Here is a 17,765-nt window from a genome sequence, read left to right as displayed (position 1 = left end):
TTACAATGAGATTGGTGTTAATCTGTTACTCACCCTGCTGCACAATGGAATCCTTCTAGGAGCTGCTAAGGTTGCTCACCATTGTGGGTTTAAAGACACCAGAGCTGATAGTAAGAGATTACAGTACATCAATCTCCATGTGGATGACAAGTTCTCTGAATAAGCTCGAGTTTATGGCCATCATGACAATGGTAAATCTATGCCAGATGGTTGCTGGATCAACTCTCATGCTGGGCAGTACTCTTGATATGGTGTTTGGAATAGGAGTACCAGAGTGCCTTAGTGGATGAGAGCTATCTGCTTAGACAAGACTGATGTTGGTTGTTAGAGGAAACAACCAGGAGAGATGGCAAAAATAATTTCTGCCTGCCTGAATTAAGCAAATTGTTGATGTTGATCATTTGTGGAACAGGCGCGGAGTCTGGCTAGATTCCAAGCTATCCGAAGATCAGGCAGCAACTACAACCAAATCAGATTTGTCCTCTCCCTACCCTGCCCATTATACACAGCTAAAAAATTGAAACTGTTTCTATCAGATTTAGATCTTGCAGTTGTCTTCTGCACTTTTGCCACCTCCAGATTAGACTGCCCAACGTGATCTAGATGGGACTACATTTTAAATCTATTCAGAGACTGATGCTGGTGCAGGGCTCAGCAGCTAATTTAGATATCTTGCCATGAGCTCATTATACTCATGGTTTTGGATCTACACTGGCTACTTGTTAAATACTAGGTAGAATTTAAAACGTTGATTTTAACCTGGAAGGCCCTACTTAATCTAGATGCTACTTACCGGAGAGACCATCTCTCTCCCTGTACTATACTGTCAAAATTGTATCAGTATACAGTATACTACTGTAAAAGAGAGGGGGCAGCTGACAGGGTGTTAAGCAGGAGGCCCCCTTAGTTTTGGAACTCCCTCCCCTCTCCTGAATGTCTGAAATAGTCAGAATGTATTGATGTTCAGGGCATACTGCAAGGGCCATGTTATTTTCTCTAGCTGCAAAGGACTAGTAAGGCTTTGAACAGATAGTTTAAGCATGTTTTTTGCTGCAGTTTTATTGTTGCTTGTTGTGACTATCACCATTAACGGCTAAAGGCTGATTACTGGACAAATCTTTCACAATTGTACATTTAAGGATCATCAAAAAACACCTAGAGCAAGGGCCAGTACTCCTTTTAATTGGCAAATAAAATAAACAAACACATAAAACTACAGTGAGAGAATGAATAAAAGCATCCTCCTTAAAACACTGATCGCCTAGGGAAAAATAGGGAAAGCATAAGGATATAAGCACATAAGAGGTTAACAATGGTTATGTAAAAGTAATACAAAAGAAACTCAGAAAAAAAGATGTAAGATATTTAAAATTGACCTGTGACGGTAACGGATTGGAATAGAGGCCAAGGCGGAACAAGGGCCCACCACAGCATTTGACATAGGATGTACACCGTTCAGGATGTAGCTCAAGTAGGCAATATTGAAGGTGTAATTCAGAAGCTAAGCACCAGTTGGTTGCAACAAAAAAGCAGAAACATGATGGAGCACCTGCTGTTGAGTAGAATTGTGGCAGGAAAGACATTAAATAAAAGGGAGGCAACATCAATAGATAATGGGAGTCAAAAGAAATCCTGTGTTAATTTCTGACTCTCCCACTGATTCATTGAGAGATCGTGGGCACATCACTTAGGTCCAAGTTTTATTAGTGGCCTCTATTTCTGGGTGTCCAACTGCAAACACCTAAGCCCTCATTTCCAAGTTATCTAGGTACATATGATTCCCTCTATTAACACAGTATCTTTTCAGAGGTGCTGAGCACCAGCTGCTCACAATTGGAGTTTTAGGTGTTCAACTCTTCTGAAAATCAGGACCAATGTGCCTGAAGTTGTGCAGCCAGAAATGGAAGCATTCAAAATTAAAGGCCACTTCAGAAAATTTGGCTCACAATCACTCTGACCTCAGTTTCACCACCTGTTAAAAGAGAATAGTATCACTTACCGACCTTTAAGTCATTGATACTTTTGAATAAATGCAAAGTAATAATTGCTGTAGTATACTTCCACTGCTAAATTATTTTGGATCCTATTCTCTCCTAAGCGAGAATAATCCTGAGGAAAATAGAAACTGCATCTTTTTACTTGAGAGCTTCCCTTCTAATTCTTCCATCTGGGACACAGGGTTTACCTCCAGAAGTGCCAGGGAATTTAGCCCATAAATTCTCAGAGGTCTTCAATGCATCTTAAGGGTTTCATTAAAAACCAGAACCCGCTAGGCTGAGGCCCAGTGCACACGCATATGAACCATTTAGTCACATGTAAAGTCCCATTGACTTCAAGTACTACTCAACATGAATAAGGGTTGCAACGTTGGGCTCTATATAATTAAACAAACACTGGCAGACAAAATAAACTGTACTTTTCTAACCCGATCCCTTACACTTTATTCTGGCCCAGTCCTTGTTCAGGCAAAAAAAAAAAAAATTAAGAAAATTTTTCCTGTAAAAAAGTGTGCAAAATTGGGCCATTGTTTTGAGCCAAGTATGATAACTAGCTCTCAATGAGCCACACACCTCTTATCTTTTCCAGCTTTTATAGCAGAGAATCATTGTGTAATCCCTGTAAATGGAGATGTGAAGCTACGGGACAGTCTATGTTTCATGATAGCACTAACTTGAAAAATACTGCAGTAGGTCCAATTGGTTCCACATGCACGATATGGAACCTGCATTTAAGATAGTGGCATGGAGGACTGGGTCCTATTTATAAATAAATGCCTTGACATTGTCTTATACACCGCTACCTCGATATAACGTGACCCGATATAACACAAGTTCAGATATAACGTGGTAAAGCAGCGCTCCGGGGAAGGGGGAGAAGAGGCTGCGCACTCCGGTGGATCAAAGCAAGTTCAATATAATGTGGTAAGATTTTTTTGGCTCCGGAGGGCAGCATTATATCGAGGTAAAGGTGTATATCTTCATTATTTAACAAAAGGTTAGACATTCAAAACACAATCTTTATTTGAGACCAAATATATCACTACTTTGCACTTATCAAGTCTATCAACCAAGACTCTCAAAGTGCTTTACAAATGAGACAATTAGCTAACCTTCACAATACACCTATAAAGCAGATGACTATTATAACTATTTTACAGAAGGAGAAACTGAAGCAGAGAAGTTTAGGGACAAACATTCAAAAGTTGCCTCTAGTTTTGTATGCCTACATTTTTGGATGCTCAGCTTTAGACATGTAAGGCCAAATTTTCAGAGGAGCTGCGCACTCACTCCAGTTGAAGTCCGTGGGAACTGCAGGAGCTCAGTATCTGAAAATCAGTCCCCAGGTTTCACAAGTTGGGCACTCAAAATTAGCAGAGATAATTAAAAATTGGGACTTAATCAACTTAATTACACAGCGAGTCAGTGCCAGGAACAGAAACACATCTTGTGTCTTCCAGACTTTTGCTAAGCCCCAGATCTGTGCTTATTCCCTGCAAACATGAAGTTTCACCTCTAAAACATTTTGAAGGAGATTTGAGCATGTGAAACACAGGTTTACAATAAAAGTGGAATTTCAGTCTTAATATAATGTTTGCCACTTAAAACCCTATAATAAAATGGAAGATACTAGATTATTTTTATTTATAAAGGGTTTCAACAGTGGTACACATTTGTTAACACTTCATAACACTAAATGTACAGTTAAAGTCTATTTTCAAAAATTAACTGAATTTAAGTGCTAAAGAACAAGAACTAAAAGCTTAATCCACAGAATGCTAAATCTCTAGTCTACCATTATCCACTACAGCATGGGAGGTAGTAATGCAATCTTTCCCATATTGCCCTGCTGATGCTCCTTGACAAGAAAAACCACTTCTAGGTCTAAAAGCGTAGAGCAGTCTTGATTCCAATTCAATCCTTGACTTCTTCAATGATATCATCATGTTGCCAGGTAATATTGTGATGATGGTTTTCACCACTAGAAACTAGGCTGAATTTCATGTATTCCATACAGAAATCAATAGTAAATTGGTAACTACTTTCAGTCATTACTGAGGCCAGATTAAACCAAGGACTCACATGTGAAAGACTTCATAACCCATTACCACTCATCTAATTTTATCTAACAATTTAGGCTTTTTATGGCTTATCTACAGTACCTGTGAGAGCTTTCACTGTTGGATTGGAGAATCTAAGACACTCTGTTCCCTATGCATAATAAAAATCAGAATGAAAAAGCAGCAGGATCCAGACTTGAAATCAATGGAACTACTTATATAATGGGAATATACAGTAGACAGTTTTCAGATTCACTCTTTTAAGGTTTTTTTTTCAAATTTCCAATATATATTAGAAGGGAGTTGCCCATATTACAGACTAATGACCTGCAACATTTTAAATTCACCTCCATTTAATTCAGTTAAGTTCCACCTGTTTATATCAGAAAAAAATTGGTCCTCAGCATTTAGTTTTAATTTTAAATCCTTTTAAATTAGAAATATAAACATAAGCCCTAAAACATTAAAAGCAGCACAAACAGGTATCCTATGTCAAATCCTAGTGTCACATTCTAGTTGATTGAAAAAGCAGTGTACATTAAAGGAGCCATGTCTAATCACCTTTACCAAAAAGAATTACTGGAGCGCAGGGCTTCTCAGGAGAAAATACAAAAAGTAATGTGGAAAAGGCTAGGGCATATTCCTCTTCATTACATTGTCTCCGCAGAGCCACAACGTAAGAATCATATGCCTGGCCTTACAGACACAGAAACAAAAACTTGAGTAGTAAGAACCAGTGGGGGTGGATCTATCCCTCAAGCATACATTACACAGACAAAGATATACACATCCAAAAGGAAGAGAACAAAGTGGGGAAAATCAGGGTGTCAACAGGACCAATAGAAGGGTCTGAAGTCTCTATCCCTGGAGGAATAAAGAAAAAAAAAGTGCTTCCAGGGGGGGACCTATACCAAGTTTCATCTCACAGTGAATTATAATGAATTTAAAAATTCTGGAAACAGGAATTAATAATGGAAATGTTAACACAATATCCTAATTATACATATGCCAGCAGGAACTGTCTTTATAAGTGCTTCTATATGTGATTACTTTGGCTTTTTGAAAAGATTTGATAAATTATATTTACAAAACAAAATATGAAACTGCATTCAAATATAAGAACATAACATAAGAACGGCCATACCGGGTCAGACCAAAGGTCCATCTAGCCCAGTATCTGTCTACCGACAGCGGCCAATGCCAGGTGCCCCAGAGGGAGTGAACCTAACAGGCAATGATCCAGTGATCACTCTCCTGCCATCCATCTCCATCCTCTGACAAAGAGAGGCTAGAGGCACCATTTCTTACCCATCCTGGCTAATAGCCATTTATGGACTTAACCACCATGAATTTATCCAGTTCTCTTTTAAACGCTGTTATAGTCTTAGCCTTCACAACCTCCTCAGGTAAGGAGTTCCACAAGTTGACTGTGCGCTGCGTGAAGAACTTCCTTTTATTTGTTTTAAACCTGCTGCCTATTAATTTCATTTGATAACCCCTAGTTCTTTTATTATGAGAATAAGTAAATAACTTTTCTTTATCCAGTTTCTCCACATCACTCATGATTTTATATACCTCTATCATATCCCCCCTTAGTCTTCTCTTTTCCAAGCTGAAGAGTCCTAGCCTCTTTAATCTTTCCTCATATGGGACCCTCTCCAAACCCCTAATCATTTTTGTTGCCCTTTTCTGAACCTTTTATAGTGCCAGTATATCTTTTTTGAGGTGAGGAGACCACATCTGTACACAGTATTCAAGATGTGGGTGTACCATGGATTTATATAAGGGCAATAATATATTCTCAGTCTTATTCTCTATCCCCTTTTTAATGATTCCTAACATCCTGTTTGCTTTTTTGACCACCTCTGCACACTGTGTGGACATCTTCAGAGAACTAGCCACGATGACTCCAAGATCTTTTTCCTGACTCGTTGTAGCTAAATTAGCCCCCATCATATTGTATGTATAGTTGGGGTTATTTTTTTCCAATGTGCATTACTTTACATTTATCCACATTAAATTTCATTTGCCATTTTGTTGCCCAATCACTTAGTTTTGTGAGATCTTTTTGAAGTTCTTCACAGTCTGCTTTGGTCTTAACTATTTTGAGCAGTTTAGTATCATCTGCAAACTTTGCCACCTCACTTTTTACCCCTTTCTCCAGATCATTTATGAATAAATTGAATAGGATTGGTCCTAGGACTGACCCTTGGGGAACACCACTAGTTACCCCCTCCATTCTGAGAATTTACCATTAATTCCTACCCATTGTTCCCTATCTTTTAACCAGTTCTCAATCCATGAAAGGACCTTCCTTTTTATCCCATGACAGCTTAATTTACGTAACGGCCTTTGGTGAGGAACCTTGTCAAAGGCTTTCTGGAAATCTAAGTATACTGTGTCCACTGGATCCCCCTTGTCCACGTTTGTTGACCCCTTCAAAGAACTCTAATAGATTAGTAAGACACGATTTCCCTTTACAGAAACCATGTTGACTATTGCTCAACAGTTTATGTTTTTCTACGTGTCTGACAATTTTATTCTTAACTATTGTTTCGACTAATTTGCCCGGTACCGACGTTAGACTTACCGGTCTGTAATTGCCGGGATCACCTCTAGAGCCCTTTTTAAATATTGGCGTTACATTAGCTAACTTCCAGTCATTGGGTACCGAAGCCGATTTAAAGGACAGGTTACAAATCTTAGTTAATAGTTCTGCAACTTCACAGTTGAGTTCTTTCAGAACTCTTGGGTGAATGCCATCTGGTCCTGGTGACTTGTTAATGTTGAGTTTATCAATTAATTCCAAAACCTCCTCTAGTGACACTAATCTGTGACAGTTCCTCAGATTTGTCACCTACAAAAGCCAGCTGAGGTTTGAGAATCTCCCTAACATCCTCAGCCGTGAAGACTGAAGCAAAGAATCCATTTAGTTTCTCCGCAATGACTATATCATCTTTAAGCCCACCTTTTGTATCTCGATCATCAAGGGGCCCCACTGGTTGTTTAGCAGGCTTCCTGCTTCTGATGTACTTAAAAAACATTTTGTTATTACCTTTGGAGTTTTCGGCTAGAATAGAATTTTAGTTTTATATAGAGCTTTTCACATGCAAAGTATCCAAAAGTGCTTTCAATAATGTGTTAGGTACTAGGAGCCTGATTCTCATTTTCAGTAAGGCCCTTTTAAGGTATGTAAAGCGTCCAGTGTAAAAAGGTCTTAAAGTGAGTTTAAATATAATTTATATGTTCACTTAAAGGCCCCATCAGAGTTCCAGAGCTGTGTAAAAGGGCCTTAGTGTAAATTGGAATCAGACCCTCGTAGTGCAATGGTTGTGTAGACCAATGCAACATCCATTATGCAGCCATCAGCAATTCACACGCTATCAAGCCCCAACCCTAGACTCAGAACAATGCAGGACTCCTATGCCCACACAGAGCCACATTATCTGTGTTTCTTGGTGGGGCAGCTTTGGGTCCTGGATAAAACAATCCTATTTGACAGACAGATACTGCTGGACAGATTTATAGAGTTATTCCCTATAGTTTTTAAGTAGTGACAAAAGTGCAATGCAATCTTTAACTTTCACCTGAACAGTACTATATGGCACAGTAATACTGGCAAATTATGAACCCAACTTCTTACATGGAACTTAAACCCAGAGACCTAATTCTCCCCTCAGATAAAGGGATGCAACTTCCACTGATTTCAGTAGTAATTGTACCAGTGTAACTGAGGAGAGAATTGGGCCCTTTAAGAGTATGTCTATGCTGCAGCTGGGAGAGAGCCTCCAAGCCCAGGTAGACAGACTCGTACCAGCAGGACTTCAGCTAGTATGCTAAAAATAGCAGTGTGGACATTGTTGGTCAGGCTGCAGCTCAGACTCTCAAGCCCACCCGACCCCCTACCCTTGAGAGCCCAAGCCTGAATGTCCACACTGCTATTTTTAGCATGCTAGCTCAAGCCCCCAAGTCTGTCTTACCTACGCTGGGAGGCTTATTCCCAGCTGCAGTATAGACATACCCATAATGACTTTCTTACCCAAAAGCAAGAGCGTTACCTTAGGGTTAATTTTTAAGAACATATTTCCCTAAAAAAATGTAACCTATATTAATTGTTATCCAAATTAATGTGAATAAAGGACATAATCTAATATTTTTGTACTAGTGGAATCAACATTCTAACGTATTTCTCTGTTCATTAGTTCTTTCTTCAAGAGGCCATGAATCAATAAATCAAAAAAACAAATCAATAAAGCATTTAAAATGTAGATAATCGTCTATATCTGTAACAATGTGATAAAGATTAAGCAGGACCTGGGAGCATGTTTAATACAAGTGACATTTAAGAGCTCCATAGGGCTGGTGCATGCTCAGTACAGATGAAGATCTGTCTAAAGCACTGACAGCTTTGTGGTTAACAGAATGTTCAGAGACTTCAGCAGCATCTAAAAAGCTCTGCTGTTTGCACATGCTCAGTAATTTCAGAAGCTTAGAACTAAACCAAGTCAAGAATGATTATCAAAAAGAGACAACAAAAGGCATCTTCCTGACCACAGGCCCATCCACCTGCCAAATTTCAAGTTCCCCCCTCAAAAGCACGAAGCCGCTAGAACTCTTCAAAGAAAGTTACAAAAAAATAAGTTTGGCGAAACTACCTATATTTTTCTTTAACCATGGCCTCAGAAACAACTAAACTCTTTTTGCTGAAAATCCCCCCCCCAAAATTCAGTCTAAGGCAAAGAACAAGCATGGAAAATTTCAACTCAAATGGTTAAAGTCTGGCAATGTTATAAACAGAAAGCAGGGGCTTAAAATAGAAAATGTAACCTTAAATAGAGGTGTCATAGCCAGGTCTGCCTAACGGGAAATGACTTTCTCGGTGCTCCTACAAAAAATACTGTACTAATAATTATTTACTGAAAACTGAAATTCTAAATGATGAAAGGAAAGTTGTAACTTCTAGATGAGAAAATTGAAGGAAAGGATTTTGTTGCTCCTTTCTCTGCAATCTTTCATTACTAGTATGCAGTGTCATCCTCTGATATCCATGTAACTCACTGGTACAAAAGTACTTTGGTTAGCCTCTTAACACCACAGATCATTTCTGTGGCTTAACAGTGTCAAAAAAATTCCATTCTCTATGTGAATCTCATACTCACAAATACAGTTGGCTCTTGCTACTTTGTACCATCAGTAAACTGCAGGAAGCTCCCCAGTAAGATTTTCAAGTTTTGTGAGTAAACAATAAAAAATTATATTGCATCACAAGAAGTACTTATTTAATGTATTTTGACAAATGTACTTTAGTGTCTGGTTATTTCTGACATTTCCTCTAACACAAAACAATTGATTGTACATAATTTTGTAAAGGTAATGAAGTCTTTGTAACTTGAGACTTCAATACAGCACTCTCAAAAGCTCTCTCCTGAGATGCTGAGAAATGGGACGAGACTACTGTTGTTTGACAAAGTTATTGTGTTCATAGATAAGTGCTTTTATCATTGTACACTTGCATTTGTGATGCCTACATCAGTGAGAGCATAAGGTAGGAAACTCTGCCTGTCACATGACACATAACATACTTCTACCTCTCTTTTTTTAATAACAAAACCAAGAAAAATAACAATGTTGAAGGAAAATTTTATTTATTTTTACACTAAGATCATTGCACCAAATTAATGTCTGATGTAACTCCACAGCAGTTACACCGGGATGGATTTGTTTCTGCTGTTAATTGGCATAAGTGTCTCTCTAGGACATGTTGATGTATTTCATTTAACTTATGTTTTATACTGACAGCATTCCTACAAAACAGGAAAAAAAATGAGAGGCTTTCTGAATTTCTTTCTAGTTTTCATGATTCAGCACTCTCCTTTTCCAAAGCCTAAGAGATATTTCTTATAAGATTAAAAACTCTTCTGTTCCTTTACAAGCAGAATTCTGGATCCATTAACTTTGCAGTGTTGAGATAGCTAAGTGCTGGAATGCATTAAACACTACATTACCCTTCTATATTCCATCTGAATAGACTATTACCTCTGGTATGCTGGAAATCAATTACAAGAAAGCAATGTGACTCCACTGCAATTACTGTGTTACTTTCGCCTCATGCTTACAAACCTGCTGCGAAGTACTTATCTTACTAGACAAACATTCATCCTTCAATTTTTAAATCATAACAAAGTTATTCCACCAATACCCCCTCTCCATTTCAATGCAGAACCCTTAAAAACTTAAGCTTTTCCAAAACAAGAAAAAAGGGCATTTCACTGCCTTCTTTCTTTACTGCCTCTTCCTCCATGGTCCAAAATGGACTCTCTTTACTACCTGCAAGGTCCTATCCAAATACTCCCTAGAAGATAATACTGTAATTTTACTTTTGACACAAAAATCAAACCCAGTCTCTCCAATAAACAAAATATTACAGCTGGCAAAGAAGTCAGTCAGATTCAATGCCCACTCCTAACTGTGACAGGCAATCAGCTATAGCAGATAAAAAATAGATATTGTCCAAATAAAATATATCAAACCCAGACCACTTTCTCTGAGTATTTCACATTTTCATTTTAATGGATTGTTTCTAAGGTTGTTGGGGGGATTTATAATTGTTTATTTTATACATTTTCTACATGCAAAGAGGAAGATGAGAAGTGGTAGAATTGAACAGGCATTAAGATTTATTTTTTTGTAAAGCAATCTTCCTCATGCTATATAAACTTCCTTTGTGTTATAGAACATTAGTTTAACCAAAAATATATGTTCTGCTGAGCATTGCCAACTCACAGCGACAGCTGACTATATTCTACTGTGAAGCCAGCAGGCTTACTTTATTTCTGTAGCTTCAGCAACAAACATACTTTAAAAATATGCCTTGACTGTAAAATAAATTTAAGAAACAGAGTAAAAAAGAATAACAAAGTGAGAGAAATCCTTGGTAGGTCTATATTTTTCCAACAGCTTCTTATCTCTAAACACATTAGGACCCACATGCACACCCTTCACCTGTACCCTTCCCTTTTGAATAAAACAGACAGTCAAGAAGTCAGATGCACAGTCATGAAAAACAGAACTGCAATGGTGTAGTCAAACTGAGCATTTGCGCATATAAATGGCTACTTAGATCCGTTTATTTGTGCAACCAAATACTCCATTTGCAAATTTGACTTTTTGAAAAAGTCACTTGATCCCTAGGAATAGTTCTGAGGAGCATGTGCACTACAATCAGCGAGCACCACATATCTGCACCAAATGAAATTTAGTACAGGAAATACTAAGAAAGTTTGTTTTATCTATACCACTTTGATACTGGAGCCTCCTTAAGACCTGGGTATCCAGTGTACTCTGTCTTAATTTTGACAGTACTTTTAATACCTGTCCATTTATTTTGTAAATTCCTTCAGGGGCACAACCCAGGTCTTCCACTTTGTAGTCTATAGGGCCAAGACATCGAAATTCACAATAAAAATAACATAATTCAGTGAGCAGCCATCATTCGCTTAGGCCAGACTTTATTTTGAGCCTCAAATACATTCTAGTCAGGACATCTCAGACTGCAAATTATTTACAAGTAGTCAGGGAATGAAGAAAAGAGGAAGCGGGAAGAAAACCTCCCTACAGCCCATCTTCAAAGCGAACTGACAGGCGAGCGGCAGAGGCTCTGCGGAGGGAACAGGCCGGGGGGCAGCCTGCAGCGTGGCAGGGGAGACGGTGTCGGGGTTATTTCGGCTCTGGCCCTGGCCCTGGCCCCGGTGTTGGGTTACCCCGGCCCACGCCTGACGCGCAGCCCCAGCCTTTCTAGGGACACGTCCCAGGCCCCCTGTCCTACGGCTGCTCTCAGCAGACTCTCTCCCCCACGGGGGGCGCTAGCGCTGCTGCGGCGGGGCGGGAAGGCCCCGGCTTGGGGACCGCGGCACCTAGAGGGACGGGACCAGAGCGGGGAGCCGAAGCTCCGTCGCCCCCGCGGGGTCTCTCCTGACGGGCGAAGCCTGGCACGGCCGAGGCTGCCCCCCAGCCGGGGCCCGCCGCGAGCAGGCGGCTCCGGGGCGGAGGAGCAGGGCCACGCCGCGCTGCCGGCGAGTAGCGCGCGCACCTGCTGCTACTGGTCGCGCGGCCTCCTCCTCCCTCAGGCGCAGCAGGGGACCGGCCCCGCGCGCGGGGGTGAGCGGGGGAGGGGGTCACGCGGGGTTATTTACGGCCTGGCTCTAATTTCGGAAGCCCAATAACAACAAACCCACGGGCGGGCACGTCTAATGCGGAGACTCACCCGTCCCGCAGAGAGGCGCCGGCCCCTTTAAAAACACACGAGGCCACGCCCACGCCCCCTCCTGAAAGGCCGCCCGCCAATCGAGGGCGGGGACCCAGCCCGGGGTGCCGAGAGCCAATGAGCAGGCCGCTTAGTGAGAGGCGGAGCAGCGGGACGGGAGAGAAGATGGAGGCAGCGGCCGCAGAGCGGGGTCCGGCAGCTGCTGGCGGCGGCGGCGTTGCCCCTGGGGCCGCGGGCTGCGGCGGTGCCGGAGCGGCTGCAGCGGCGGGAGGCGGAGCGGCAGCGGGAAGCGGAGCGGCGGCGGCAGGAGAAGGCGGCCCAGGCGGTGCAGGAGGAGCAGAGCGGGTTCTTCGCGGCCGCCTTCTCCCGGGAGCGGGCGGCCATCGAGGCGCTGCTGGGGCCCGGCCCGGGCGAGGCGGAGGCGGAGGAGGCGCTGGAGGAGGCAGCCGCCCGGCTGCAAGGGCTGCAGAAGCTCCTCACCGACAGCGTCCGCTTCCTGGCGCCGTACGAGGTGCGGCAGGCGCAGGAGGCGCTGAGCCGGCTCCAGGGGGCCCTGACGGCCAAGCGCCAGCAGCTGCAGCCCAAGAAGCGATTCGCCTTCCGGGCCCGTAGGAAGGAGGCGGAGTCCGCCCCGCCGCCCGCCCCGGCCGGCCAGCTGCCCGCGGAGTCCGCCCCGCCGCCCGCCCCGGCCGGCCAGCTGCCCGCGGAGGGCGAAGGGAGCGGCCCCCCGCTGTGCGGCTTCAGCCGGGCCGAGGCCCAGACGCTGGAGCTCGGCCCCTCGGAGCTTTTGCAGCGCGATGTGCTGCTGGCCGATCTGAGTGACTGCCGGGTGCTGCTCCGCGGCAACCCCAACACGCTCCGGGTACGGGACTGCCGGGGCTGCACCGTGCTCTGTGGGCCCGTCTCCACCTCGGTGCTGGTGGACGGGTGTAGCGACTGCCTCCTGGTCCTGGCCTGCCAGCAGCTCCGCACCCACCGCACCCGGGACACCCGGATCTACGTGCAGGTGACCAGCCGGGCTATGGTGGAGGACTGCAGTGGCGTCCGCTTCGCCCCCTACACCTGGATCTACCCAGGCATCGAGGGCGACTACGAGTCCTCGGGGCTGGACAGAGGCAGGAACAACTGGAACCTCGTGGATGACTTTGACTGGCTGGCCAGAGATGAGCCCTCGCCCAACTGGAGCGTGATCCCTGAGCAGGAGAGAATCACCCAGTGGGACTGAATGGAGGCTGCAAAGGAAACATTTCCCAGCATAGCTGCAAATAAAACTAACTTTGATTCATTCTAAAACAACTTTAAATGCTGAATTATAATGTGGGATTAAACTACTTGTTCTAAACTGCTATACATTGATGTGCTGTGCTAGAGGCTGGTAACCACTGCAGTATCCCTGTGACAACGTTTTAGGGCTTCTGTGATTTGTACACTGTTTTCCTGCTCACTGGCAATGAGCCTCTAAGTAAAGGTATGCTGCTGCCTACTTGTTCAACTGTATAAACTCTGAAATGCTTTGTGGTAATGTACATTTCAGTGGACCAGGAAATCTAATGCCCAGACTCCTGGGTTCTATAGCATATTACAATCTATGACCCTGTCTTCACTAGTGTGTGTTCTTCATAGTAGGTAACGTGGCAAAAGTTTTTCAGAGAGGTGGAATTTCTCCATTGCCCTAGTGCTGTCTACAGTGGGTTTAGGTTGACTTAAATTCACACTCCTGAGAGATGTAGATTCACACCCCTAAACTATGTGGTTAGGTCAGCCTAAATTTTCAGCATAGACCAGGCCTAGGATTTACTTTGGTCTGCTAATATGGGTGAAAACTACAACTTGCCTTGACCTCATTAGGCTTTTACAATATGTTGGCCACGAAGGTAAGAACCTCCCTCTTTTCCTGGTGGAAGGCTAACCCTTTACACTCATGGTTTTGTTCTCAAGATAACTTGAGAATCAGTTAACTCAAGGTAAATATGTTCATAAATGCTATTCTGGGTGCTAACGGACAAATGGTTGTAGCCTGAAACAGCTATTTGGGTAGTATCCAGATTAGCCATTACAAACATTAATTGGCAATCAGTTAACTTGAGGTAAAAAATAGTGTAAACAAGTTCTTAGAGAACATATTTAAGGTATGCAATAGGTGATTGGTACCACAGAGGTCTTGCTCTAGTAATATGGTACAGTTACCTTAAGGGGTTGAAGTGATGTGGGATGGTTGGGGCGGAGACTGGCTTAGAGAGAAACCCCCTCCCCTCCCCACCCAAATCTTTAACGACAAGCTCTTGATCTACTGTCTGTACTGCTACCTTCTCTTTTGTATAGGCAAGTTGCATAGGCAATTTACCAATGCCTATTTTGGTGAAGATGTGGCAGTAGCCCTTCAAAAGCACACTACACATGGTGTAGCATTATGTACTTACAGTAGAAGACATGGAATAGTCTGCAAGCCTTTGTCCTCTAGTTTAAAAAAAAAAAAAAACCAAACTATATACAAGACCTTCCCTTAAAAGTGCTCATTGTGTTTATAAGTAGGACAGATGGTATAAGGGTGTGAAAATTTGAAACAGAACTGCCTTGTTCAAAGGTCATTCCACTGTAACATCTCTACTCTAAAATATGAGTGTAGACAAATATAAACACTGCCTTGCCTCCTGAAAAAACCAAGCTGTGCTCTCTGGGCTGAAGTGCAATGTTTTAAAACATCAAATACATTCATAATCACTGTAAAGCAGTATCTAGCACTCTTAACTACTTGACTGTTTTTCAAGAACAAATATAGTCTCACCTAGGCACTGTTTCTTTCCAGAATAAAGTTGTTACCCTCTTTCATTTACAATTTAACTTGTATGGGTTTGGGGGTATTGTCACAACTTTGCAGTTTTGTTTACTTGTACTAACTTACCTGAAACTGTGAGGCAGAAGATGTATAATACCATGAATGTGCTTTAGCCAACTGTATTTAACTCAGTCCTTATTTTGTCTAATTTTCTGCTGATGTGGAAACTTTTGGCAGTCTAATAAATATGTTCAAAGAAAATAGTTCTCAGGGGTCTGTACCTACTGTAAAGGACATAAGATGTCACATCTCAGATTTTGTGGTCTTAGAACAAGCTCTACTTGTGGTAAAGAACCACATTTGTTCTTTATTTTAGTTGTCACCCCCCCCCCCCTGCAATTTACTTGCTTATTGTCAGTACAATGATAATTAAGTCCTCTTCGCTTCCTAGCCTTCCTGCTGTAGGTCTGTGCTTGGTGCCTGAAATGATGTAACTGTACAGCTAGGGAGTGGTGCGTGACTGCTCTTGCACCTTCCCTGTCAAAGTCTTTTTTGTGCAAGGAAGCAAAGAAATCTGTGGGGGACATTAATTCTGCACGTGCACAGTGGTACAGGATTCCCCCAGGAGTAATCAACAAAGGGAGGAAAGCCTAAAGATGGATTACAGAGACTAAAATTTAGGTGCGTTCTATGGAGATTTCTGAGAGGGTGCCTACCAGGTATCACTGAAGTGAGTTGCCCATTCTCAATGCCTCCTCTTCTGTAAAGTGCTTCACTCTTTTAAGAAAATTCTGGGTCTTGTACTTGTGAAGGAAAGCTAAAATTTCAGAAAAGAATTTTCAGAAAATAAGTAATGCTGTTGAATACAAACTACTCCTCCTCTAAAGGTTGGCCATAATGATTGCATTGTCTAGGGCACATAGAATTGGCAGTATGAAATGAAGCAGTATAATTTGGTTTGAAGTGGTGATTATCTTAAGGACTGAGTTTAAGAGATCACTCACTCATGCAAAGAATTGTGTACATATAAATATAAAAGTGATAGGGTTAGTCTCAACTCCTTGCCCTTCCCAGAGGCTGCATCTACTGCTATGTAGAATCTTTTCTTCTTTTCATGCCTGGGAATTACTCTAAATAAGGGAATTGAATGAACAACAGTATTGTGTCTAAAAAAGCTGCACTAATGTTTAATGACAGGTGTAGTGTATATAAACATAAAGGTTAAAATTTAGTTTCTGTATCTGGTGGATACAAAACTGTCAACATAGGAGCAGCTTGCAGTCAAATTAAATGCCTTTTAATTTCTGTAAAACAGCAGATTAGAATTGGGTGAATAATGCAAAATACTCATCAAAAAATCATTCTCATTTTTCAGTGACAACTTTTGGCACAATCATGAGCCAATTTGTGCCCACATAGAGGAGTGAGGAGGCATAAAGGGCCCTCTTATTTCCCCAGCATCAGTTACCCATACTTCAGGCCTTGTGTAGGAAAAAAGGGTATGTTTCCATTGCAATCTAAGCCTGGTATTAGTGGGATTCAAGGCAGTAGACCCAGGATTAGAGAACTTGGGGCTGAATATCTACACTGGTAAAGCCTAGATTAAGAATTTTCTACCATGGGCTTGAAGTCAGGGCTCCGGCATCCACAGTGCAGCATGAAAAGTTCACCATTGACCTGCTGCCAGGCAGGTCAGCTGCCATTACCACACCAAAACAGCATTAACAACAAAACCATTTAAAAATAAAAAGTGCGTGAACACATGCAAACAGTGAAAGCATGTACAAGACAAACTCCATACTGGGTCATGTCCGCTGGTCACCTGTACTCCTTTCCCTTCTCATGTTGGCTGCACTCTTGGCATCAGGGAAGTAAGGGTGGAGGCATCTATAAGGGAGGGTGTCAATATGGAGAACTACAAAGGACACAGCTGCCCTGCTCAGCCACTCAGGCCTGATTACATGGCCCACCCAGCTACGGAATTGTGCAAGCTGTTTCTGGACTGCATCACAAGACCCTAGGGAGGGGATTCAGACTGTGGTGTAGGTACAGCAGGAGCCAGTACTCTTGCAGCCATTAGGTATAGTAGCCACTTGAACAGTTTTTTCTGCTGTCTGTCATCCTCTCTTAGCCATCGTCTCGGTTTCAGGAACTGCTAAGCAAGTGCTTGCTCCTGTACTGAAACCCTGACCCCAAGCTGTGTAGCCAGCCTGAGCCTTTTCTCTAGCTGTAAGTCCCTCTGTCTTTGGTACTAGACCTGTCAGTTGGCCTGTCCGAAACTTCAACCATAAGTTCATCACAGAAATGCTTCTTGGAACAGTCCGTGAAGGTACATTGACCCTGGCTTCTGCTGCAATGCGAGCTGCAGAGGTACTGCAGCCAATAGAGGTCAGGGGCTGGAATAGGACAAGATGGTTATTGTTTCAAATAGCTCAGTGCAGGAGCACAGAAAAACTCCTGTGGAGTTTCAAAGAGGCAAAATGTTACTTTTCAAAACTGAATTTCAGTACATTTGAGAGGGATACTTGAGAGCACAGAAGTTCCCTGGACACAGCCAGGTTAATTGCAGCAAAAGACACTCAGAGACAATGGTAAGTTTAAAAAAAAAATCAAAGCTGCTTTTAAAAAAAAAATTGCAGAACAGCTCAGGGTGGAGGATGCCATCAGTG

At 42.5% G+C, this 17,765-nt stretch overlaps 2 protein-coding genes across 3 annotated transcripts in view; one reads left to right on the top strand and one right to left on the bottom strand.

The window, feature by feature from the left end:
- Window positions 1–12,484, bottom strand: part of BICRAL (BRD4 interacting chromatin remodeling complex associated protein like) — a 67,844-nt gene extending 55,360 nt beyond the window's left edge. Inside the window, exon 1 of one of the 2 annotated variants that reach the window (XM_039529395.1) lies at window positions 12,321–12,484. The gene's annotated coding sequence lies outside the window, so the exon portion shown is untranslated. Of the gene's footprint in view, window positions 1–4,159; window positions 4,179–12,320 lie in introns of those variants that run through there. The other variant, XM_039529396.1, reaches the window with a different exon arrangement.
- On the top strand, window positions 4,607–15,359 carry TBCC (tubulin folding cofactor C). The gene is made up of 2 exons (XM_039529271.1): window positions 4,607–4,733; window positions 12,446–15,359. The coding sequence occupies exons 1-2, from the start codon at window positions 4,607–4,609 to the stop codon at window positions 13,543–13,545; spliced, it is 1,227 nt and encodes a 408-aa protein (XP_039385205.1). The 3' UTR covers window positions 13,546–15,359.
- Window positions 15,360–17,765: the final 2,406 nt, after the last annotated feature.

Source organism: Mauremys reevesii, linkage group 3 (assembly GCF_016161935.1).
Source record: "Mauremys reevesii isolate NIE-2019 linkage group 3, ASM1616193v1, whole genome shotgun sequence".
Classification (NCBI taxonomy): Eukaryota; Metazoa; Chordata; order Testudines; family Geoemydidae; genus Mauremys; species Mauremys reevesii.
This window is presented reverse-complemented; position numbering and strand designations above follow the sequence as displayed.

What these genes read in the sequence shown, in the direction of transcription:
- TBCC (XM_039529271.1), top strand. Translation starts at nt 4,607, where the DNA reads ATGTCTAATCACCTTTACCAAAAAGAATTACTGGAGCGCAGGGCTTCT. An exon ending in TGTCTCCGCAGAGCCACAAC is followed by an intron (nt 4,734 to 12,445) that starts GTAAGAATCATA and finishes GCCAATGAGCAG; the next exon opens with GCCGCTTAGTGAGAGGCGGA.